The following is a 26209-nucleotide window of genomic DNA, read 5'->3' as shown; positions in this document are numbered from 1 at the left end:
CTCTCCCCACACCACCCCCCAAAAAAAAAACCCTACTGTTCTTTCATCATGTGGTTGACATTGGTACGGAGAACTCGAAATTATCTAAAAAGCTGGGTCTCTTTTTTCACAGCACAGTAATTTTAAGCTAGTTGTTCACTTACAGAAGTATGCAAATCTACAGTACCTCTTCCAATGTCTTTGCCTTCCATATCTTTCAATATTACTGACTTTCCTTTTGTAATAAGAACAGCATCTCCTTCCCACTTCTTGTGCTTTTTCTTTGATGCCTTACACCAAACAACACTGAAATATTTCGCAAGGCAGTCAGGTTCTCCCTGAGCTGCTTCTTCCTTTGCTGTCCCTGATGCTGGCAAATACAGTGCATCTAAAAAGGAAATAAAATAACAAAGAACATCTCAGGTTCTCTTGACAAAGCGTACAGCCATTTGCATTTCAAACAAATCAAAGACAATTTATGCATTTCATCTTGTATAAACAGTGGTGTATTTCCTGTCCTGGGCTGCTTATGCCAAGTTTGGACACAGACAGAACAGCATGTAAGGAACTCATCCTGAAAGAGGAACCATTAAATTGTTTCAGAAAGTGTGCACTTCCAGGAAAAGCACATTACTTGGTACATTAGTAAGTGAGCTCCTGATTTGACATACATACAAGATGATGAGAGTGGAGAAACAATAAAAGGAAAGGCTGGAAAAAAACAAAAGGGAAACGACCACTGGAGAAAATGAAAACAGGGTTCTGGTGAGATGGTGCTGGGCAATGTTCTGGAAGCAAGGACAGGAACACAGAATTCAGAAAAGGGAGCAAGGGAAGCCACTAACCACACCTGAAGTCACTAGTACTAAGTGGGTGAATAACCATAATTGTAACAATCCAAAAGATTATTTCAACTCCTTTCCTTATACCATTTAAAAATAAGTAATTGTGCAAATCTTGAAACAGACCATCTCTTGAGTTTGCAGCAACTCCACTGTTCTTACTAGGCTTAGACTGATTTAGATCTGTCAGCAGTTACCTAACGGAAGTGTCACAGATGTAAATATTAATAGGAAATATTTAGGTTAATAAGATTAAGAAATCATAATAGAACAGAGAGCAGTTGATTATCATATCGATTAAGACTAAACACATGCTTTCAAGAGTTAGCAATCTAACATAAGTAATGTTAGATAAGTCCCCAGCATTACCTACAGGAATATCTGTAGCATTCCTTTTCAGCACATGCACAGCTTCAAAGGAAAAATCAGACTAATTTTCATTAAAATACCCTTGCATGCTGGTTAAAGGCTTAAATCGGTTTGCTCCTTTGATTCCATCTGGGATTCAACATTATACAAATATGTTACAAAAAAGTGCTTATGCCACAGACTAACCTTTCCAAAATTTCCAAGTGTGCCGGTATTTAAAGGATAAGCTGCAATATTAAACTTTTGCTTACAATAACAGTCCAGTGAAGAGACAATTTTATCACTTCTACATCAAGTTTACATATTCTTAAAACTGTGAAACACTCCTAAGTTACATACCTAAAATGAATGCAGTTTTTCAGACTACCATTTACAAAAAAAGGTATTCTCTAAATGAAAAATGCTATATTTACTGAATAGAATTTTCTTCCCAAAGCTCTCTAAAACTTTTTAGCCTGTAAAGAACTCTAGGCTAAAACTGTGCCTAACCTAGATAGGATTTTCCATAAGTGGATGACAACACCTGTAGCGTTTCATATGACAGCTGCCCCCATCTCCAAGGGATAACAGAGCAGCTACTGAACAAGTAATGGAACACCGTAGAAGGATGAGAAAACAGAACAGAGCAGCTCTTCTTGAAACGCAGGGGATCTTTTGTAGGTGAAACCTGGGAAATGAGCCAGGGAGCAAGAACAAATCCTTGCAGTTTTGCAAAAAGGTACAAGGACTCTATTGGATCTTCAGTAATCACAAGTGGTAAGATTTAGAGAAGCAAAGGAGGAAGGTGGGGAGAGAGAAAACTCCTACATCGCTAAAAAGACAAAAGACTAATTTGATTCTATATTGAGTTTCTAATTGTAAACTGATTCAACAAGATAAATACAAGATTGTTTTCTCTTTGCTTTTCAAACTGATTCTCTTAGTTTAATCAGCAACCTCTTTCCTCGGGTTAAGATTTATAGTAACCGTTACTACAAGACCTGGAGAATTCATTGCAGAACTCTCTTCTCTCTTGAAGGATGGCCATCCATAAACAAATGACCACCTCCTTGTCTCCTTCACTGACTTCCCACATGAGTTCAGTGACCCCTGATATCTGTTTTATGGTCATTGCTCTTTTACTCAGGGAGTCCTGTGTGGCATTATCTGACTCACCAGTGGATTAACTTTCAGGTCAATAACAATTCTTCAAAGTCTTCTTATCCCTACTTCATTTAAAATAATAAGAAAACCAATAATTTAGAAACAGAGCTGGAAACTGCTAGCATTTTGTAATAGTGACTTTTGCCAAAAAGGATTTCCAAAGCAACCTCCCTCCAGTGAGAAGCAAACTAAGCACCAATATTCCATACAATACTACCATGTTCCTATGGGAAAACCAAAAAATAACAGCCTCTGCAATGCTCAGATCTCTTCCCTCAATAATTTGCCTTCTGAATTACCATAATTTCTGTTTATAAAAACATCCAGTAACAATTTGTTTCTGTGTTACTTAAAAGTATTCTCCTTTTACCTTTAACTATAGTATAGTTTCAGATAAGTGTGGGTTTTTTAATTGAACATTTTTATGTAAGAACAATTAACATTCTCTCAAAATTATCTTCCATAGAATTTCCTTGAACAGAAAATCTAAACCGGTTCACTAACAATGCTGATTAGGTACTTACATTCAACCTGCCTTTTACCTTATCATTTTTGTTTGTGTTCAGCATCACATCTATTTAACTTCAAAGATTTATTCAAGTGCAACAGCAGAATATCCAAATTCAATAAATACAGCATCAGGAACTTTTCAGGAATTAAAATGAGACTGGTATGTTACGCACAGGGACTAAGTTCAGTGTTTGATACAGGGGTACAGAGAGCAACAGTTTCAACAGTAAAACCCTTACTGCTCACTGACTGTAGACAGTATCTTAAAATAGAGATGGGTTTGCTGAGGCCCTGGCAGAAACTGCAATTGTAAATTCTGAGCTTTGCTGTTAATCAGTTTGGACTGAAAATAATAAGTAACAGGAACTCTGTGTATACCACAGTACAAGAAAGATCAGGAAATCATGCCTGCTCATTTCTCTCCCAAACAGAAAACTGCCCAGCCTGAGAGTGCAGTTTTCTTAGCCATGAAGAAACTCTAGCAAGTGGCATGTCTTTCCTCCCAGAACGAAGGGCTTGGGAGCTTTAAAAGACATGGCTAATAAGGCTTTGAAAAGCTTCCATAAATAAAAAAGCTTTCTCTCTGGTTGACAAAGCAAGGACTTAAGTTTCAAGATAGAAACCATAGCCTAGTTGATGAGGGAAAGTTCAGCAGCCTCAGGAAGGTGATGATTTACAGAAGGTGGGACAGGATCCAGGAGAGGACAGGGGAGCATTCCAATGGCAAACTAGTTTAACCAGTTTCTGATGAGCAGGATTTAGAGAAAATGCATCGATTAAGTGTGTTAGGTTACTCTCAATGCACCGAAGAAAGCAGCTGCATTATGAAAGACTACAAAAGGTAACGCAAAAGCACATTCAGTAGACTACACGGTGTAGCTTGCACCACTGTAAGCATGCCTTACTGTAAGAAGGTAAGGAGTGCGCATGCTTCAGGGCGCAGGGCGCAGGGCACCAGCCACCTCCGCCTGAGGCATGCTTTAATGGAGGCCTAACTCCATGCAACTGCAGGCTGCTGCCAAAGCCCACAAGCTCACCTTTCCTTCCCTCTCCCCCTCTGTTTCTCATCCACCAGCTGCAGGCAAGCCAGCTCAGTGAAACCCATCGGCAACTACAGTCAATACAGGGAAGGGATATGTGCGGTTTGGAACAAGACACTGGCAGCATGCCCCTTTTTTTGTGGCAGCTACTGTTAGGTTTGGGGTGATTTTGAAACCATGGGACCTGACAAGTTACCCGACACCTCTGTACCTGAACTGCCATGTTGTGTGTATGGAACAACAGTGAGTTTTCCCTCAACCAGGCTGAATCTTCTAATTAAAGAGCATTGTCACAATACAAAAATTACAGTTTAAAGAAGACAACCTTGATTCAAGTTGTGCTCTATAGTGCTCAGGAATAATTACACAGGAGAGGGAGGCAGAGCAAAATATCTGGACCGAGGTAAAAGGAGACTTGGGCTCTGAACAAATCACAGTGAAACTTGATGGCAGTGCTCTGCTGCAGCTCCTGCTGCCACTCTGCGCGTATGCCGTCGATGTGCTCCGCAGAGCCAGCGTCACCTCTGTCTTCTGAGCAGAGGAAGTAATCAAACAGCTCCTTAATCAAATTAACTCCTAACATTTAGAGAACAGATGTTTACATAGTAGTTAAATATCTTGTTCTATACGAAAGGTCTGTATGCTAAACACTCCTAAGATATCCCAGGAATATTTGAAGAAATATGAGACAGAGACAGCATCATCCTTCATTTGCAAAGCAATTTCAGTCTAACCATAAACTTTATACTAAGCTAACATGTAAATGTATATTAGTGTGCCTTAAAGATGGAAAAAAATGTGATAACTCTTCTCACAGCACTTCTATGAGACTTCTTTGAGGACTGCAACCAGCAAGAGTCAAGCTAACTTGCCCTAAAACCATAGGAATCAATGACAGCTGGGATTACATCTCAGAGTTGCTCAATTACAACCCACTGCTTTATATAACTCTTTCAAACACAAAATGTATATGTAATTAATCTCACATATATCAGCATCATTAGAAAACTCACCTAAAGACTGGCATTTCAAGCAAGAATATTTTCTTTGAAAAACACAGCATTGTTTTACATTCAAAATTATTTTTAAACAAAAATGCAAACGAACAAATTTTTATAGCACTTTCAAACACCTGTGCTAAAGCCACTTTATATGCATATCTTTCATCTGAAATTCCAATCAAATTAGCCTTTCTGATGATCATGCATTACTACTGGGATCCCCATTAGTGGACCTTATTTTACATAGCTAATAAATTTGCCAACCCTTCATCAGTCTATATGACATCTTCCATGCTAGCTATCTCAGTTTAAGCACACATATCCACATACACACACAACATCCATAAAAACTTTTAGTGAAAGAAAAATCACTGTTTATGAGAAAAAAGATCACAGATCAATGCAGTTTTAGTCACAATAAATTATTATTCCTTGTAGAAGCTCTAATAATTCAATATTCTGGAGAAGAATCTAAAAATCGGAGAAGACAACACTGCTTGCTTTTTTTTTTTTTTTTTTTTTCTGGGGTAAAACTTTTTCCATTCCTGAAAGCTAAAAGCTCTTGGAAATAAATGCCGTTTGCACATTCCCTGCAGCTTAATTTCCTGAGGATTACACACTGGACATGTTCTAACTGAGGCCAGGAATAGCTTTCTCTATAATCACGGCTCTCACTGCTCAGACCAAAGCTGGGTCTTTTCCAAGCATGGCAGCAGGGAGTTTTTCCTTGTCCCTCTCCTTCGGAGACATCATGTCCCCTCCTGACACCAAACAGGGAAACATGGCAGAGGGGACAACGACCAGTTACAAGAAAAAGGCATTTGCGAGAAGCAGCCTGAAATGAAAGACTACTGCTGGAAAGGAAGGGTGATGTTAAACCAGCAGAAAACTGACAACTGGGTAAAAGACTGCAAGTCTAAGCTGGAATCAAAGCACACAAGGAAAAGCTAGAAACCAGGCAGGGAGTAAAAAGAGTTAGAAAGACAACAGATTATGTTGGGAGAAGGGATGGGGAGAACCACTGGGGCAGACGGGGACTAGGGTCCAGTTTAAGAGCCAAGGAGCTGAGAAACAGCTGGGATTTTCTGAGCAGGAACTGGCACGAGAAAAACTTACTGCCCCTCATCTCTGACTCTCAAAATTCAAGGTTCACTAAAAAACATATGGCTGGAAGCCATCAAGGGAAATCAAGGAAAAAATAAATGAGAAAATGAGCTGATTAGACAGCAACAGGGAAAATAAAGTGAGAAATTACAATGGAAGCAACAGCTAAGAACAACATGGCACTGCAACATAAAAAAAAAGGAAGCATGTGAGCCCAGAAGGCCACTGGCTGCACAAAGACATGAAGAGCGCTCAGAGCAACTCAGCCTCCTGGGCAACAGAGCCCCCTACTCTTCCCCCATCCTTCTAGTTTAACTTTTTTACTAATTCAATTTTGAAGACCACCAAGGTAGTCTTAAAGGTAGTCAGCTTAAAACTACTATAATTGTTACACTATTCCATATCAATTTACAGACCAGATTCAGTAGCTGTTCTCCAGGTGAGTAGGGCTGCAAGGGGAGATTTAGATGCAACATAAGAGATGGAGGCAATTAAGCTTTTGAATTGCATCCGTTTGACTGATGACACTCTGCAAGACAAACCCAAATTAATTCTGAGTTTAGGACTGGTAGAGGACAGAATCAGACAAAATTTCTAGTGGAAAAGTCGGCAAAGGCAAAGCAGGAGCCAAAGCTTGGGTCACTGTATTGTTCTCCTGAAGTCCCTTTGGCACATTCTGCTCTTCAACCTGAAAAATTTTCAGTCTTTCAGTTTTTTTGCTGCCAGAAAATACCGGGCAAAGCACTGCATGCCACTATATTAATGGTCTACACTGAATTCAGTGACCTACTAATGCAGCAATTCACTTTATTACCCTAAAGGGTAAAGATAAGAGTTTCAACCTTGTCTGTCTTACATAGATGAAAACATCAAATTTTATGGAATAATAATTTAAAAAATGTTCATTTGCTCTAAACGCCAAAAGATTAACATCTACAACCTTGTGGTACAAATCTACATCACCCCCTCACCCCCAAAACCCAGCTTCCATTAAGTTAATAGCTTTAGGGTTGTGAAGTTGAGCAAAGTTTGGAGATATCAAAAATAAGGACGTTCCAGTGACCTGCCCTGCCCGATTGTGTGTATGCATTAATGACAAAGTCTTTACAGAAAACACGCTGCACTACACCGCCACGGGACCTCTTGCTCATTCAGCGCAGAGAACTGAACTGCTTGGCAGCAGCAGGAAGACAGTCTGCTGCTGCCTATGCGATCTCTGAGCCGCTTTGTTGCAAACTGCAAAAGGTGTGTGATGAAGGACATCAAGGACAGAAAGTCCACTCCTGTGGTTGGATAAGCTGAATGGTGCCTTAGAGAACTGGATTTTACTTGCATGTCTTCTAGAGTTCCTCTGTGGTATAAGGAAAGTCATTTAACCCCAACTTTCAGCAGTAAACATCTGTCTGAGCACCTGACTTGTGATTCACTCATTTGTAGTAATAAGTGAATGCTCACAGGTGCAACTGCAAGTTGTGGTTTGGCAAGATTTACTGTACAGTATACTGAAGCACTGAGATAATGCAGTCCTAACTGATTCATTCTGCACGTTCAGCAATAACAGGGGTTTTGGGGTTTATTCTCTTCGTGCCTTAGCTCCCGCTTTATCTCATAGAATGTGGAGATTATACCAACCTCTTATCTCACCAGGATGTTGTGAAATATAATTACATATGTGAAGCACTCAGATACTATCATGATGGGCACCAGAGGAAAAAACCACTAGCTAATTAATTCAAAATAGTTCAGATAGTGTGCTGAAAAAAAGGCACAAGTCTATAACTGAACAAAGAGGTGGAAAAAAATACTGAATAAGTGGACTCATCCATTCTGTGAACAGAAACTGGCAAGGAAGCCTACAGAAACATAATCCATAATCATGTAACTAATGACTATACCCAACTGCATCAGAAGGCTGGATGCAGGTTGTGCGTATTTGCAGGCTTCTGGGTACTTAAATTTGTAACCTTGATTGTCTTTTCAAACTGGAAACTTCTACACACAATAATGCAGACAGTAGATGTACTTAATTTGAATAAGTAGTGTAGTGGTTTGACCTTGGCTGAATGCCAGATGCCCACCAAGACTGCTCCTTTATCACTCCCCTCCTCAACCAGACAGGGGAGAGAAAATCTAACGGAAGGCTCATGGGTCAAGATAAGGACAGGAGACCACTCAGCAATTACCGTCATGGGCAAAAGGGACTAGACTTGGGGAGAATAAGTTTAATTTATTACCATTCAAATCAGAAAAAAACACCTTCCCCCCACCTCTCTCCTGTTCCCAAGCTTAACTTAATTCCAGATTTCTCTGTGTCCTACCCCCAAGCAGCGCAGGTGAACAGGGAATGGAGGTTGGGGTCAGTTCATCACATGTTTCTGCCACTCCCTCCTCAAACTCTTCCCCTGCTCCAGCGTGGTGTCCCTCCCACGGCAGACAGTTCTCCATGAACTTCTCCAACGTGGGTTCTTCCCACAGGTTGCAGTCCTTCAAACACTGCTCCAGCGTGGGTCCCTTCCATGGGATGTGGTCCTTCAGAAATGGACTGCTCCAGCGTGGATCCCATGCGGGGTCACAAGACCTGCCAGCAAACCTGCTCCTGCCTGGGCTTTCTTCACAGGTCCACAAGTCCTGCCAGCAATCTTGCTTCAGTGTGGGCATCCCACAGGTTCGCAGCCTCCTTTGGGTATCCGTCTGCTCTGGCATGGGGTCTCCACAGGCTGTGGAGTGGGTATCTGGTCCACCATTAACCTCCATGGGCTGCAGGGGAACAGGCCCTCACCACAGGCTGCAGGGGAACCTCTGCTTCGGCACCTGGAGCACCTCCTCCCCCTCTTTCTTCACTGACCCTGGCGTCTGCAGAGCTGTTTCTCTCAGACAGTCTCATGCCTCTCCCCTGCTGGCGCAGATTATTTTTTTTCTAAATACGCTATCCTAGAGGTGCTACCACCATCGTTGATGAGCTCAGCCTTGGCCAGTGGTAGGTTCGTCTTCGAGCCAGCTGGCATTGGCTCCACTGGACATGGGGGAAGCTTCTGGCAGCTTCTCACAGAAGCCACCCCTGCAGCCCCCCTGCTACCAAAACCTTGCCACACAAAACCACTACAAGTAGAAACAATCCTCTCATCATCATTCAATGAAACATTTACCTCTTAAGGGTATCAGCTGCAGAGAAGGGAGGATGGAGAGCACATAACTCTCAAAACTATAGCTCCATGGTAGGAAACTATTCTTCCTAAACCTCCCAACTGCCTAAAAATCCAACTGAGTCCTGCTACACTGTAAAAATTTAATGAAGTAAGCTGAAAGCTTCTGTCAAGTCCACAGAAATAGATGTGCAAGTCCTATTATCAAAGGAAAAGTCAGCATCATTGAGAATTCTGAAAGGCTGCAGGAATCATTCGGTGCAGTGAGCCAGATCAGCTTGGTAAAACACTGGAACCACTCAAATGCCATCCAAGTTGACTGTTTACTACACTTCTTAATGCTGCCATCCACACCAAAAGTTGTTTTGATTAATTTGTCAAGTAAAGGCCCTTTTACTTCAAAAAATAAATGCAAAAATGATGTCAGAAAGCAACATTTATACTTGGGTTCTGTAAATATTGAATGTTATTGCAGTAAATGATAGTCTTAATGGGATATAAGTAGGAAAATTCCAAATACTTAATTATCAAAAAATCCAAATTACTAATAAATAATTATTAGACTATTACACAATCACAGGCTAACTGTAGCCATCTCAAAAATAAGTAAATTTTTGAAGTAGCTTGCAGAGATCTATGTATGCATCTTTTTGTGTTTAAATGTTAATGAAAGGTACACAGCTAAATCGATATGTGGTACTTTGAAAATGTATAGTTTGGCATTCTCTTAAGCATTTGCTATTACTTCTACTGTTTTTTATTAAAAATAAAACTATTTCTGTGGTGTACAAAATCTCTGTTCCTAAAATGCAAAGACTTTTAGATCTGTAACAAAAAGCAAGCAGGCAGAAAGGGATTTATTAAGATTACATATCCTTCATATTAACATCTGGTTTAGCACATATTGGAAGGTAAGACATTTTTAATGTACTGTTTGTGTTTGTTAATGGCCATCTTTGATTTCCCTGGATTATAATAAAGAGTCCTTAAAATAAAATAATAATCAGTAAAACTTATGCCCACTGTCACAAGCATAAAACACAATATATTTTTACCCTAAATTATTTAAACAGGACTGTTGAAAATTTATGACATACCCTGAAAAGAGGCACACAAAGGATGAGTCATATTTTTGAGAATTTTCATGTGCTATGCAGTGATTACTTGATTACTTGCAGAGTGGCTGACGAAATATTTGGAGAAGGAAAGAGTAATCTTTCCAAATCAAGTTACATAACTTTGATTTACATAAATGTAATCCATTCAGTAGTCCAAGCAGAAAAGTAATATTTATGGCCCAAGCATGAATACCTAGAGCTCTAGTTGTAATTCTTACTAGGAAAGCAAAACTGGAACAGGGAAGATGAGGGAGGAGGGAAGAAAAGAAATTCACCCTTGTGGAGGTAAGCGGTGCTTACTACGCTGCCTTTGCTGGCTCTGGATCTAACAAAACCGAATACAACCTAAAATGCATAGAAATTCCAATGCAAATCAGTAAGATGATTCCATGCAGGGAGCTGTAAATTCAGGATGCCTTTAACAAGAGCGTACTTTGTATCAACCCTGCCTATTTTTGGTCCTGAGCAGACTACTTATATAAGGAAACGCTAGAAGACACGGAGATGTGGCAGCCTTCCATCAGCAGACTGGGTCCACTTGCTGTTCCCAAGGGACTGCTGCAACCCTTGATGTCGCCTGAAAACCTCTGCAGCATGTGCAGCTCTTCTTACCAACTTACCGTATGTATATCTCATTGGGTGTATATCTTATGTGTCTGCGTGTACGTATGTATATGCATGTGCATACTCATCAGAGAAGGATGAGATTTAAAAACAGATCAGATTCATCTCACTATATTTCATCTGAAAACAATCTTTACAGACGTCCACTGTATCTGCACAGCTGAAGTATTTGAAACTCTCCAAATATACTTAACTTCTGGACTGCTGAAAAACATCTTTGGTACCATCTTGGAAGGTCACTTAGGAATTGTGTATTTTCAGAACTCAACTATAGCAAATTAGCATATAGTTATATAATGAAAACTCTTCTGAAAGTCACAGATTTTATCTAACAGAAATAATTATAACAAACAACAATAGCTAAATTCCATAAGCAAGCTTAGTTCAGTCCTTTTCTGCACACACACTATGCAGCACTGCCTCACAGTTACAAACCATAGTTTCCAGGCTATTGCTGGCCTTTTTGCAGATGAGCTGGGCCATTACCTATCCAGCTGTACAGTCCAAAGGTTCTGAAATTCTTACCACCCCAAAAGAAGGGCAGTTGTACTGGAGAACCTTACTGTCATCTGTCACCCTCTCCAGATCTAAACAAAGTGGCTTCCTCACTGAAGCTGCCTGGCCTGTTAGTGGCAAAACTAGGGATACATTTCCTTGCTTTCCTTCAAGGTGTTCACAGCTGGGAAATCCCTGTTCTGCTCTCAACAGTGCAATGTGCCCAGGTTAACTGGCTCTCCTAAGAATTCAGTTATTAGGGACTACATCTGAAGTAGAAAAAACTTGTACTGAAAATGACCAAGTTCCATGTTTGCCAAGGATTTATGAATAAGACAAACTTTTGCAAGGTTTTACCGGAATGGTGAAAGACCGACTTGATGCCAAATTTCAAGTACTTTTTCAGAAGCACAGGGAAACTAGAACACTACAAAGGAAAGACAATCAAAATTCAATATATCCAAAACAGAGTATTCTTCTCACAATCTGTTTCACATAAAAAAGCTGAGACATAAATAAACATAAATGCATATATAGAACACACACATTATATCCTGAGAGGTGGCAACCCAGCATAAAGTAGTTTAGCCAAACTGATAGTTGATGCTATGTAGTAATGTCACCCGGAAGTCCATCATGATGTATAACCTACTGGCAAAGCTTCCTTACAATGCAAAATAATGCAAACATCACTTGGGTGAAACTTGCAGAGCTTACAAGGAAAAAGAAAATATTTTTTTTTGGTTTATAATGCACCTCTAAGTGAATGCCATATTATGGTACAGAATATATCAATAGTAACAGTAGTCCTACATACCCTATGTTAATTCTATGTTTCTGGCACATGCCAGACATAAATGCTTCAACTCCTCAAGACAGTATTCTTGATAGTATCAACAAATGAGCTAAATAAAATTTACCTGCAAACTGTTTCTGAGTTATGATAAATTACTTTCTCTCACATGACATCTTCAGTGATTAATAGTCGATACAACTCAAGACTACTGCATCAGGTTTTATCTAATACAATAGAGGAAATGTAGTAACTAACCACAAGCAGTCTAAAAATCCTCCTCCCCATTCCCAAACTAGAGAAACATTTTGTCCTGTTGTCCTGTTAAATTGAAGCTAAAAAAAGAAGAGAAAAGATCAATAATTTATAAACTGATTTATTTATTTCAAGAATGCAGAAAGTTCTAACTTTGGAAACTGCTGTATTTTGAGAAAGCACTAGCAATACAGACAGGGATCACATAAAGACACACAAAGTAAGCAAGTGGCAACGCACAGAATACTGTAACCAAAGTGACTGAGCCTTAATCAAACTGGGTCCTGACATCAACAGAGTATGGAGGGGCACCATAATCCAGCAGAATTATTTTTAGCCAACATCTATGTTAAATTACGCTAATTATTGTGATTGTGCTAAGTATAGATGAAAATTGAGAGCCAACAGGAAACAGCCAGGAAACTGCCTTCTTTTTTAAAAAATTGTATTTGCATACATAAAATACGAAAAATTAAGTAGGATTTTTCAAGTCCTCAGTTTTGCTAAACAGTAAATATAAATCATGTGGAGTAACTGCAGAAATCATAAATCATGTGGAGTAACTGCTGATCAAGTATTCAATGAAAATTATATGATACTCTTCTTGTGTGAATAATACAGAGTCAAACAAGGTGTTACGTTCACTCAGAGACATGTGGATACATCAACAAATCATTTAGTGTAATCACTAGGATAACAGAGTGTGAAAATCCCATAGCACAGAAGAAAGGCAGGGGTAGTGGGGAATGCCAGCGCCTGCAGAGGACTGAGCCTTCCAGGGTTCTCTGACCCTCATGCACCTCCCCTTACACACAAATCTCAAGCAAGGTTTCCAACTACTTTAGCACTAAACAACTGTACGTTTTACAAGGAAAAATTCAGAGAGACTAATTTTAGCTAGTTAGCTAGCATTTAATAAAACTTCAGGAAATTGTACCTTTATTATGGAGGAAGCTTCACCCAGACAAACTGGATGCCATTTAAGAGCAACCATCACTACAAAGGCAACCTGGCCAACATCAAGGTGAATGCTTTCATTTTTAGCAGAGAGAAAGCACAGAAACATAGGTCACAGAATGACTTAAATTTAGTCATGTTACACACACACCTAACAGACTATTATTCTAACTACTGTAAATAGCACACTTTTTTTTTTCAATCTAAGACTTACACAATGAGATTTCTCAAATGACTTAAAACCCAGATATTTAAGGCAGAATAATAACATAACTTGTTAGGAATACACACTGAGAAGCTGTATTTCATATATTTTAAAACCTCAAAAAATGCTAAAAGGCATTATTTTTAAACATTTCCCTTTATTTTCACATGCAAAATAGCAAAGTAATCAGCATCCTAGGAAAAAAACACTTTAACATCTTCATGAGTGATCTTTTTATGATTTTACCAAAATTAAAATTTGTACGGAAATATCCTAAAGCACTTTAAAGTAAGATACAAATAATTTTAAAAGACAGTTCAGCCAGCCAGCCTGGATATCACAATTCCTCATTTGTTCCTCTCACTTTGAAACAACTCGCTCTTAATTATAAGCAATTACTGACTTTGCCTATTGGAAATCCAGTGGAACTAAAGTTTGACCAAAGAAGATAAGAGTGCAAGTCTATGCATTTTCATTGTATGGGGGGAAAAAATCCTAATCCAGAAAATGTTTAGAAATATAAATGAAAGAATGGAATTGAAGCTAGTACAGTGGAAGATGGTTGAAAACAGGAGTATGACAAGCAAATTAACTATAAGTAATGTCTCCAGTCTTGGGAGTACTTCTCTCTCCTACCATTTTTACTTGATAAGAATTCTGATCTAAGGCAAGCACTTCAACGGAGATGACTCCACAGGAGTCAAAAGCTTATGGGGGGAAGCAGGGAGGGACCAAAAAAAAGCAGGATAATGAGGGAGCAGCCAACAAAATTACAGACTGGTCATTAGACGTTGCTCAGATGAAGGTACACAAGACGCTATCACAATTACCACAAAGCTATCATAGTTACAGTTTTTTACACTAATCCTAAACATAAGCCCACTAGGTGTTAGCAATTAAAATTAGTTGTGGAGCCTGTTTATTTCAGTTATCTTAGTAGAAGGACATGAACATACGCTAGAAATTTGTCCTTGCCTAAAATTACTCTGCCTGTACTACGTACATTATAAACATGCAGACAGGGAATGGCACTGCCAGATGTAGTGAAGGGAGTAAGAGGATAAGAATGGGGGTGAAGGAGGGAAGGGCTTCCTATCGGCCCCTTCACACATGCTAAAGAAATATCATTTGCTGGAACAGTAAAAATTCATAGCACTTCAAGGTCCAGCCACAGCTGTGGTGCATGTACCCACATTAGGTATACATGGAAAAAAAAAACCAGGAACAGGCGCTGGGAAGTGAGAAGTCTGAGTCAGACAGATAACCTGATCCTGTAAAGCAGATGTGGAGTGAGAAAGAAACGCAGATCCACCAGCACAGGCAGCACCATACTGCACTGACAGAGCAATATAATTTCACTGAAGGAGGAAACATTTCTGTAGTGAAAGGAAGTAAACATCATGTTACTGGTAGAGAAACAAGCAAGCTCCGCAGGGACTCAAGAGATGTCTCCCCCCATCCCAAGCTCCCCCAAAACCAAAAGAAACACACAACTGAGGACAAAGCAAACAAGAAGCATGAGAGATCTCTGAACTTGAGGTGCTGCCTGCAGATAAGAAAGGCCTTCCACTAAGAAATGAAGACAAAGCCAGAACAACCAAATGTGGAAGAACACTGCTTATAAAGAGACAGTTCTGACTAGGCCGGTGGTATTTTATTTCTCTAATCATTTGCATCCTTCCCTTTCCAATACTAAGAATACACGGCAGACTTTTCTCTACCCATAGTCCTGTTTTTGCATCTGCTTTGCCTGCCAGTTCAGAAAGGACTGCAAGCTTTCAAAGACTGGAAATTCCTTTGGTTCTAGTCCTCAAAATAAAAATACCATGCCAATAGAAACCCTCGAGGTCACCTCTTCATCTAGCTCAAGGAGAATGGAGAATTCAACACAAAATACTCTCAAGTCTCTAGAGCATTTTGGTGGCCAACATAAGACTGGCTATAAATCAAACCCACTGTTAATATAATGAGCCATATGGGAATTATTTTCTGAACTATTAAAAACTTGTTCATTTGCATAATATGTAAGGACAGAATCAACAAATAGAAATTAATTCCTTACCACTTGAAACCGGAAATCTGATTTTCAACTGAAAGGACCAGATCAGACACTTCCAAATTATAAGACAAATGCAGAGAATTTATTGCTGTTTCCTATTTCTGAGAAGTAGAACAAATAAAATCCTTATTTATTTATTAAAGCCAGTATTTTCACTCTGGTGAACTCAGGGAAGTGAGTATCTCATTTAAGTGTTTCCAGCTATACAGAAACAGATCAATGTCCTTGAACTGAAAAACACAGCAGAAAGCCAAGGACTGTACAGAAACAGAGGCCACTTACTCAGGCATCATCATTTTCAGCACATGCAAAAATTCCCAACAGAACAAACTGTTATAGTGCTCTCTTCTCTAGAAAACAACTGGAAGAGGAAAACTCCATATTGATAACCTCTGTTTTCACTGTCTGGATTTTTCTCAGTCTTCCTCAGTTTGTAAACAAGACTTGCTTTCTCTACTCTTCCCACCTGTAACCTGTTGAAGTTATCCTGAGCAGCAACAGTCACGACTGTTTCTCTCGTAACACTACCGTAAGATTTTAACTATAATTCCCTAAGCTCCACTGGCCACTCAATTAAGCTTACACCCTTCCAACCTTCAGTTTTTAGTAAGAATTTATTCCTGTGGCTACAAAGGTAACCTGACTCATTCAGAAGACCAACGAGGAGGTGAGAGGCTTACCTCATTCAGAGTCTGCTGATGCAGACCAGTGCCCCATGCTCATAGGCTGAGGTTCTGTGGGAATGGAGGAAGAAGCAAATTTGGGAAAACAGTGGCAACAGGAGCAACAGGAGCAACAGTTACAAGCAGTCGCAGGAAGAAATATTCTCATTCCTATTGCTTTTGTTCTTTCTGTTGTTGAGACCCTCTGAGATGGGAAGTATAGGAGAAATTACATGTCCTTTGTTCTTTTTCCTTGATGCCGTGCTTCATTTCCTTTTCTAGTGCTAAAGGTCAGAGGAAGGAGAAAGTATTGTTACAGGGAATAAGGAACCAGAGGTCTAAGGCAGTTGTGGATCCATTCATAACAGGCAGGAGACTAAGAATTGTGAAGAAATGAATGATCTGGGACTTATGCTTTCCAGGTATTTTTCTTCCAGTTATGAACGTTGATTGTAACTGCAGAGGAAATGGCTGCTTACTAGGACAGAGAGAAGAATCAATTTCCTTTTCATTTGGGGCTTTTTATTTGAAACTAATCGAAAGACCAGAACAACAGCATTTATAAAAGGTACACAGAATAACACAGAATCTTCTGTTGATTTCAAGTCACATGTTACTTACATACAGAAACCATTTCATTTCAGTAGCTTATAGTCAGTGATATTGATCAAAGGCACCTGCAACTGTCTTGGTTGCACATGCACTGTAGTAATTATGCATGCAAGTGAGGAAATTAGACATTTTTGTGGTTGATCACCAGTATAATTACTATAACTGAATATACGATCATTGTGTACTATACACACAAATTACACATGCATGCAGTTTTAAAAACCAAGCGTTGCATTCATTGTCTCTATTTTGATAACATCCTATGGAAAAACTCCACTGGAAACAATAGAAAGTATTAACTTTTATAAAGATGTACATTTATTCAACTGCCTACTGAACATTAAAAAAAAATGTAACAAATGGGTAATTTTCTTTTCCAAGCTGATATACCAGCAAAATCTCACCGTCATAAGATTTACAAACTTGAAAAGAATAAGACATTTAAACAGCCTCTTATTCTTCCTTTTTACATGAACTTATTAATCTGCAACTTCATTAAGATATTAAAGAATAGGTGATTATTTGGAAAAATAATGCATACGATCAAATTTTTTTACAAGAGCTGAGCTAAATTTCCATTAGCTCATCACAACTCAGAGATTAAGTGGAAATATTTCAAAAGTTCAGATTTTTATCAACCTAAACACTTAAATATACAGGACTTGATTATACTTCAGACCAGATGAGTTGGTGCATTCAAATCCATACGAGGTATTTTTCTAGGGTACGTGAACAACATGGAAAATATGCTTTCACCTCTCAAGCTCGTATTTTGATCCAACCATATTAACATAAAGAACAATTTTGATAGGGCAAGAGCGTTTATTATCATTTCAAATAATATGGCGGAAGTCATAAAACATTTAGATGTTGCTGTATTCTGGCAGATCATGGCGTAGTCGTATCGCCTTCAGCTTCTCTACTTTGATTTTTGCTCGCAACAGTTCTTCTTCCAGTTGTTGCTTTCTTTTCAAACCATCCCTTTTTTCTTGGACATAAAGACCAATTTTTCTTTGATTTTCTATTATTATTTGATGCTCTTCTTTCAGCATTTGTAACATCTGTGGGTCATAACCACATATAGGTCTAAAGCGTTCTCCAACCTCAAGCCTAAAAAACTCTTCTCTTCTTGGTACAGGAGAGGGAGGCATCATCACTCTCATATCAACTGAAGATACTGATGTTGAAGGAGACCTTTCCATAACATGGACCAGCTGTTGTTCTTCCTCTAAGCTCTCATTTTGCTGTGAGTCTATAATCAAAGAAGGAGGAGGTTTGACATCCTCTTCCAACTGCAACTCCATCATGACTGTTGCAGGATGGTGATCCAACATTGCCTGTGGTGAACTGGTACCAGCAATTGTTTCTTTATTGATACTAGCACTAGAACACACAAAATCATATTTAAATAATCCATTAAAAACTATTTTTAAAAGGCGTAGTTGTAAGTAACCAAAGTTTCATTTGAAATACTACTCTGCTATCTATGCCTGGGACTCTACTTCATTACATGAACACCACCTGTATCCCTCCTTCCTTACACCACACGTACACAGCCCTGTCTTACCCAGATTCTATTGCTATAAAGGCAGTACAGCCAACAGGGAACTGTCCTGGTAGGCCCTTCTTCTGACACTGCAGAAGCAAGAAGGGCTATTAGCAACAAATAAAAAAATAGAATAAAACAAAGCAGCAGCAAGTCATGCAAGTGACAGAGGAAAGAGTTTATATAACCTATAATGGGATTTTAGAAGGGCATTAATTTAGATTGAGTGGACTGTGGCAGAAACATTTCCACGTCCCAAACTTACTCATCTCCTCTTGTTCTAATGTGTTCCCTGTTTCCGATTCAGGCACCCAAGCATTTGGTTGTGGTGGGTTTTTTTATGTAAAACAATCACTGTATAAAGTTACACAAAGAGCCTTGGGAAAAGAAAACAGCCCAAATGACGACTCTGCCAGTAGATTATGGAATCAAGCTAATCCTTGCTCCTTCTCTTTGAATCAGTGATCTCAGTATTCTTCTGAAGCTTCAAGAGAACACAGAAATGTTTCCATCAAGAACAGCCTATAGTTCTGTTCATTGCTCTTCGAAAGTACAACGCCCACTTGACTCATCTGTCTTTGTGTAAACCCCTGAGTCAGCAGCACCTCAAATCAGGATTTGACATTACATTGGCTTTGATGGTAATAATGGCTCGAGCTGTTCCTGCCACTTCTCTACCATCAGTAGCGTTTGAAACCCTACACTTCTGCACATCACTCCTTCATTCAGGTAAGGCTTTTTTAAGCCAGATCAGCTTCTTGAACTATTCTACAGTACACATCTACAAAGAATACTTTCAGCATGACTGGGAAGGCAGTATAGTGTAACATGGGCACAGGAATATATTAACTTGGTACTGATACCTAAGACAGTGCATCATCATGACCATAACTGTCTAAAACTGAGGCTGTAACTGGCAGTTGCAGATATAAAACATTTCCCCAACCCTTGAAGAACTGAGCTGCTGCTAGCAGCTAAAGGCAGCAAGCAGATCATTCACGGATGCTCCCCAGCCCTGGAGGATGTCTATTAAACTGGGGGGTCAAAGGTGTTTGTTTACACTTTCCAAACTCCTTGTGAGCCCTATAATCCACAAACTGAGAAACACTTATCTGATTATTAAAACACTCTCCTGGTTAGCAATAGATGTGGGTTCAAATTCTCAGAAGCAAAGGAGAAATTTACTTTGTACATCCTTCTTCTTGTGTAAATGCACTAACTCCTTAATCAAAAGATAGCATGATCATTTCTTCTGCATCTCCCATGGTCTTCAACACTTTTGGTTTAAAAGAAATAAGCAGTCATAGTTGCAATTTCCAAAGGACCCTGACCCATCCTACCATCCATTACCATGAAAGCACATTTTCTAGAATAAAACCATGAAAGCTTCTCAATACTCAATTGTAAAAATGTTCAATAGGGTGAGAGCAATATATTTTCCAAAAATTAATCTTGCCAACCACCCAAATTATTTTAACTACAGATTATTTTTTTTAAAAAGTTCATCTGAAGCAGGTATTGAAAACAGACCTTTCATTCAGACCGGAAGAAAACACCAGGATCTTAATTATATTGACTGTTACCTGAGCTGCCTATAAAGCATCAATTATGTCACCTTACTCCCTCCTCCTCATGCCACAAAGCTTCACCTTTTCCCATATACTTCTTTCTCACATTCCTTTTACTCCTCTCATCGAGCATCGGAAGCATTATCCTGCACACAAATTTTCACTTGTTTTCCCCAGTGCAGACTGTAATTCTGGGTTTCCCCCTCTTCACAACTGCCGCTTCTAATACAGCTTCCCTCCTCCTTATTTGCTGGCTCCTGGCCAGCTTCTAGCCTGAGAAAAGTGGAAACAACCAGCAGGAGAAGCAGGTCATTCTGACAAAAAGAAACAGAGAGAGCAGAAAGAGAAAGTGAGAAAGGTTAAAGAGAAGAAAGATAGGTAAGATTTAGTCTAACATACACTAGTGCCTCCAAACAGTGAAAAATCCATCTCTTAAAGTGTAATCCACACAGAACTAGAAAATTACCAAAATCTTCAGGTAACTCTGATGAGGCTTTCTCCCCCCGCCCCCTCTCCCTTCGAGTCGGTCTCTTCAGAGGAAAACAATTAAGACAGCAAAGAGAGAAAGAAGGAATTGAAAAACAAAAGAGCTGCCTGTATGGTGGTTACTAATGTTGCTTCTGACAACTTGACTGAAAGAAAGACAAACAACAGTTACCACAACTGGGGGATGGTGTTTATAACCCTGCAGGCACCCATGATTCACCAGGTTTTGTTTAATCACAACAGCTAGAAATTGCTTAAAGGTGTGATTAAGAACTTGGATTCATTGAAAGCTGTATTTCCATTCTACAAAACCTAAGCCATATCCTGGTGAGTTAAAACCCAATACAGGGCTTTGAAAACTAATGCAACTCAAGAGTTAAAACTAGAACTATCAAATAATGATGTATTTGAGCAGGGGAAAAAATAAATCTTTTAATGATATTCTTTTCCTTCAGCACACAGTGTATTGGCTGTTCCTAGGAACAACCATTTTGGGTAAGCAGTAATCAAGTCAATGTTCCCAGACCCATAAGGGACTGCAAATAATGTTTAAATTATAGGAGACAAACTATGGAGATCATTAGCTCTTAATCATTCAAGAAAAGCGTCAGTGCTTTTTATAAGCCGATCTACAAACCAAAGTTCTCACACTACTTTTTTTCCCCTCCTTACAAAAGTTGGTAGTCAAGACACTGCAACCTTTATTAGCGCAATTAAAAGCCTTGTTTTGTTCCAGAGAATTCTTTGGAACGGTTCCTACAGGGGCATTTACCAAGAGCAGCAGCACAGCCCAGTTGCTTCAGGCTTTTTTTACGCAAAGGACCCACAACAGCATATTTTTAGAGCATCTGGCATGTTGGGATTTAGACAATTGTTACCATTCAGTTCAACCAGTGGCACCATGAATCCAATTCAGCGTCTGTGCGCATGCCAGCTTTTCGTTAAGAGTGTTACGCTGCTGCACCGACTATCAGTATATGTGATAAAATATGGGAAGTTTGCGTCCCATTAATCTGATTGGGAAAATAAGAAAAATGAGAGCTTTCTCAAGGTTGCTGGGGAGTTGTTTGATGTTTCTTTCCCCCTCTCTCCCTAGCTTACTTTTTGTATCTGGAAGAACCAAAACCTGACCCAGGCAGTTTTTGATCTCTGAAGGACCAATACAGAACCAGCAGAGTATTGCAAGTCAGATACGAGGGGCATTAGCCAGCTGTGGGAGAAAGCCTGCACGCTGCTTGCCTGTATTATGTCTCGCTCAAATCTAGACAGTGTGTCTCACTTTACTAAGCAGTAAAAAAAAAAAAAGAAAAAAAAAACCAAAAAAAAACAACCACAAAAAAACCCCACAACCCTACCAAAAAAAATCCCAAACTCCTAGTGCTGTACCTCTCAGTTTCTCTCTGTATTTAACTGCCTAATGCATGGTACAGAACCAGCTTGGGGTTCAGACTGCAATTAGCTTTGCTCCAGTTTCAGAGAACCACCATCAATGCAAGAAAAGCATAATTAAAAAAAAAAAAATTTGCACTCACAAAGACACTGTGGTGTGGGGAGCCAGTGTTTTGGTTTGGTGGGTTGTTTTTTTTAAGGACTGGGATCAGTTAAAACTTAACATGCAAGCATCAGAGTAAATGAGAGAAAAAAGGTGCACGAGTAAGGTTTCTTAGCTTTGCGGACTAACTTTATTTAAAATCTTGTATAAACTGGTAATAGTTCCATATGTTGCAAAATGACTGCAGTATTACCTTAAATGGAGGAGAATAGCTACCACTTTGCCAGTGTTTGAATAATCTGCCTATTAAAAGGTAGGGGAGGGGTAGAGGTTGGAGCTCCCATTTCTCTTTGATTCTCTCTTAACCCTCACTTTCCAGAGTATGACAAAGAGTCTGAAACAGGCTTTGAATGAGAGCTGAAAAAATGAATGCAGTGCTAAGTCACCATAAAGCTTCCCATAAAACAAAAGCTGTATTATTTTGTCATTGTTCCCCATTCGGGGATCTTCTCTGATAAACATTTCCTTTAGGAACCGGAACACAAGCAAAGCGTTACAGAGTAGATAGGAGGCGCCATAATTTTCATTCAGTAACAAAATAAAAAGAATCGTCTCACCTTTGAGCACCGCTCCTGTCTCTTAAACACACACTGGAAATCTGTGGAATCATCTCTACAACTTTCTTGGTTGGCTCGGAAATGCTGCTTTTACAATCTGAGTGAGTCTCCTTTTGCTGCAATAGCTCCTGTTTGGCATATTCTTTGAGCCTCTTGTACAGCGTGCGCAGGCCCTGTGCAGTACGAGGAGGGCGATCTACTCCGATGGCATTGTAGTTATCAGCTATGATATCCCAGCATTTGTTTTTTTCCACTATTACAGAATGCTTATTGGTATGTTCTTCGAGAATTTTAACGTACGGCTTCACGAGTTTTAGCAAATCGAGCTTTTCAGGTAAGGTAAAATTAGAAGATCTGGCCTTCCCAACCATTGTTATCTTTGAATTAAGGAAGCCGTTTCTGAAGCCACCATGCAGTTCCTAGCTCTGCTCAGCTCTTTCACAAACAGAAAAAGATCAGGCTTAACTAGGCTAGTCTCATTTAGGCCCACGCCTACAAGGGAGGGTTTATTAAAATTCCTTCAGCTTAAGCTGACGCAGGTTCAGGAAATCTGCTTAAGCCAAGCCTGACCTACATAAGGCTTCAGACTGAAGAAGACGAGAAGAAACAAGCAAAATACACTTTTGTATGAAGAGACCGGGCGTACGCAGGATTTAAAAACATAGAGGTTTACAGATTAGCACATTACCCAGCTAAAAATTACCTAATTTAGCTCGAGTACCAAGCTCTAACACATCTCCCTAGCTGCCTCACACGTTATCTCGAACCGAAACCGCGCTCGAGATGATTTTACATGTAACGTCGTCCCCAAAAAAGCAACAATTGCTTTGTGAACCGCACGGCACGTTACAGGGCGCGGGCGGCGTGTGTAGAGAGCTCCCTGACAGAGCCCCCGGCCGCCGCCGCGCTCCCCGCGCCATTTGCATAATGCTGGTCCTGCTGTCAATCAGGGGCGGCGGAGCCTCCAGCCGGTTAGGTTACACTCGGGCGCGGGCCTCGCAGTAAAGCTGAGCTTCTCCCGCACTTGGCAGCCTGCTCCAGCTACTTACACGGGGGCTTCTTAAAGAGGCCGCTCCTCTCGGCGGCCGAGCCTCCCCCGCCGGCAGGAACGGCGACAAAACGCCAGCGAGCGAGCGCCCAACGCCGCCGCGCCGCCACCGAGTCGGCTTTTGCTTGCAGCGAGCACACGGCTGGCTGCGAGCGGCGGCGGCACACGGCTGGCTGCGAGCGGCGGCGGGCAGGGGCTGCGGCTGAAGGCTGCCGTCAGTCCTGACAGCTCTGCCCAGGGCGTCACAGCGTGCGGGTGCTGGGATGTTCGGACTATCCACCAGGAAGCAGCCTGCTTTTGTGATAGTGCTTCCACGCGTCTTTTCGGGGTGAAAATCTGGGTTTTCCTAACAAGACGTTGAGTCTGGTGTTTGCTCAAAAACCTATCACCTTAAGCCAAGTCTTCGTACCACGCAAAAATGCATGCGAGGCTTTATGGTTCTGTGGTCTAAGCTAAATGGAAAAGGAAAAAACTGCAGATGTGAGGAAAGGTGCCCTCAAATAAACGCAAAAACTAAGTTTGAAAAATGACGTACGCAACTGAAAAGAGTCCGGAGGGTAGAAACAAACACCACTTGAGATAGCGGTAACAGCTTCTCAGGCTTAACATGTTCAGCCTTGAAAACTAGGGAGCCCGGAGAGGGGGGGGGGGAGGAAGGAGAAATCTAATTATAGGTGGAAATATCTTAAGGCTATAAAGATCTAGGTATAAACTTGTTTGCTCTAAGGGGAAAAAACCCAAAGCAGACACAAGCCATATTCAAAACAAGAAATTCAAACTAAACAAAGGGAGACTTTTAACTGCTAAAAATCAATCAGCATTTAGAATAACAAGCAAGTTTGGAACCATTTCTGAGGCTTGGCTTGTCTGTACCACCTAACAAAATTGCAACCAGTCCACTTTGCTGGAATTGCTTTCAAGCCAAGATTAAATAAAGCATTTTATAGTCTGAAGCCCATTACACTAAAATTTGAGAAACAAAATACTCATGTGGTTAGAAGCATCGTATTAAAACCATCACTTTTAAACACCTAATCCTTCCCTATTTCCCCACACTCTGCACTTTACCAAGAGTAGAAAGCTGATGGTTATTCTTTTGTTGTTGTTAAAATTTATGCTCTTGGTTGTTCTTAAGTAACTAGGGGAAAAAAATTAATCTGCCTCAGATAGTTTAGGCTCTGGCAGTATCAGAATTGAGGAGTCACAGGTGAGGCTATGCTTACCCTCTGCTGCTTATGCAGTTGTGCAGTGCCCAATCTCTTGACTTTTTAGTGCCAAAAGGAAAGAAGTCAGTGTTAGGTTGTGTCCCCACAGACACAGCACAGATGAACAATGAACGGTGTCAGGCAGACGAATCTCAACGACCCAAACGAAAGGAAATGAGCCCTCAGTCCAGCTGCTCCCAGGTCTATCGGAAACACAGCAGCCCAGTGGGCCTGGGGTAAAATCCAGACAGACGAGTCCACAGGAGAGGCTCCCTCTAGCTCACCTCGCAGATTGAAGGAGGGGGTTACTGCCCACTGGGTATGGGACTCATTATGAGATGCCAGGAAGAGTATTTTGGGATTGCAGAAAGCATAGTACAGGATAATTAGAGGAAGAACCGAAGGAAAGCAAAGGGAGGGACTGAAGTGGTTTGGGACAGAACAAGCATAGGAAAATACTGAGGTGAAGGGATAAAAGTGGCCAGATATACAGAAACAGGTGGCTGTTCAGTACAGTTGTCCAGCCATGCCCCGTGCCTGAGCACTGCTGTTTGTCCTATCTTCTTATTAAAGTACATTTGTAACTGTTTTCCTGAGTAAAGTGAACCTCTAATCTGCACGCATAAAAGTGTACATGCTGGTAACTGGAGTTGTACGACAGGTCACAGGGGCCTGGGTGCTTGGGGCACTTGCAGAGGCCAGAGCCTGTGCATACGGCCTGGGCACCTGTGTCAGTGTCTGATCTCTGGTGAACACCAAGCTGGACTAGCCAGCAGGTAGGCCTGGGCGCCAAGAATTGGAGTAAGCATGGGTCCGGGCCAGATACTAGAGAGACCAGAAGGTCTGAGATTTGGCTACTGGAGGGACCAGGAGACCTGGGGGACTGGCTGCTGGTAAGGTCATAAATCCAGACCAGCTGCCAGAGAGACCCAGTGCAGGTTTGTGGGGCAACTGGGAGACAAGGGGATCCAGGGACCAGATACTGTGCAGAGTAGGAGTCTTAAAGGCTACTTGCTGGAGGGATCCGTATTGTATACATACGTTTTCCACAGACAGGCTTTCATCCCAGTCAGCCAGTAAAGGAAAAGGATAAGGAAATTGATGCTGCTTGTGTTGCACACATGCTACATTTTTTGTGTGGCTGGCCATGTATATATAGATACAGTGTGTACACATGTGCATGTGCCTCTTGGAAATACATCCTCATGGACCTAGCCACAAGGAGCTGCAGCAGGCTCCTCTACTCTGGGCTACCAGATGCAGCAACTCCTAATATAGACCTACCTAAACATGTATTACTCTATCACCTTACTGCTTAATGTTGCTAGAGAGACCA

At 40.5% G+C, this 26209-nt stretch overlaps 2 protein-coding genes across 2 annotated transcripts in view; both read right to left on the bottom strand.

Moving 5' to 3' along the window:
• Positions 1-26209, bottom strand: part of RAD54B (RAD54 homolog B) — a 70225-nt gene that overhangs the window by 26290 nt on the left and 17726 nt on the right. The window contains exon 4 of the mRNA XM_005231011.4: positions 167-367. Within this exon, the coding sequence (XP_005231068.2) occupies positions 167-367 (201 nt within the window). The remainder of the gene's footprint in view (positions 1-166; positions 368-26209) is intronic.
• FSBP (fibrinogen silencer binding protein) lies at positions 13716-24218 on the bottom strand. Its single transcript, XM_005231010.4, has 2 exons — positions 22621-24218; positions 13716-18294 (listed from the first exon to the last, which is right to left on the bottom strand). The coding sequence occupies exons 1-2, from the start codon at positions 22989-22991 to the stop codon at positions 17775-17777; spliced, it is 891 nt and encodes a 296-aa protein (XP_005231067.1). The 5' UTR covers positions 22992-24218; the 3' UTR covers positions 13716-17774.

The sequence above is a fragment of the Falco peregrinus genome, chromosome 3 (genome assembly GCF_023634155.1).
Source record: "Falco peregrinus isolate bFalPer1 chromosome 3, bFalPer1.pri, whole genome shotgun sequence".
NCBI lineage: Eukaryota > Metazoa > Chordata > Aves > Falconiformes > Falconidae > Falco > Falco peregrinus.
The sequence above is the reverse complement of the archived record's forward strand: the minus strand, read 5'-3'. Positions and strand labels throughout refer to the sequence as shown.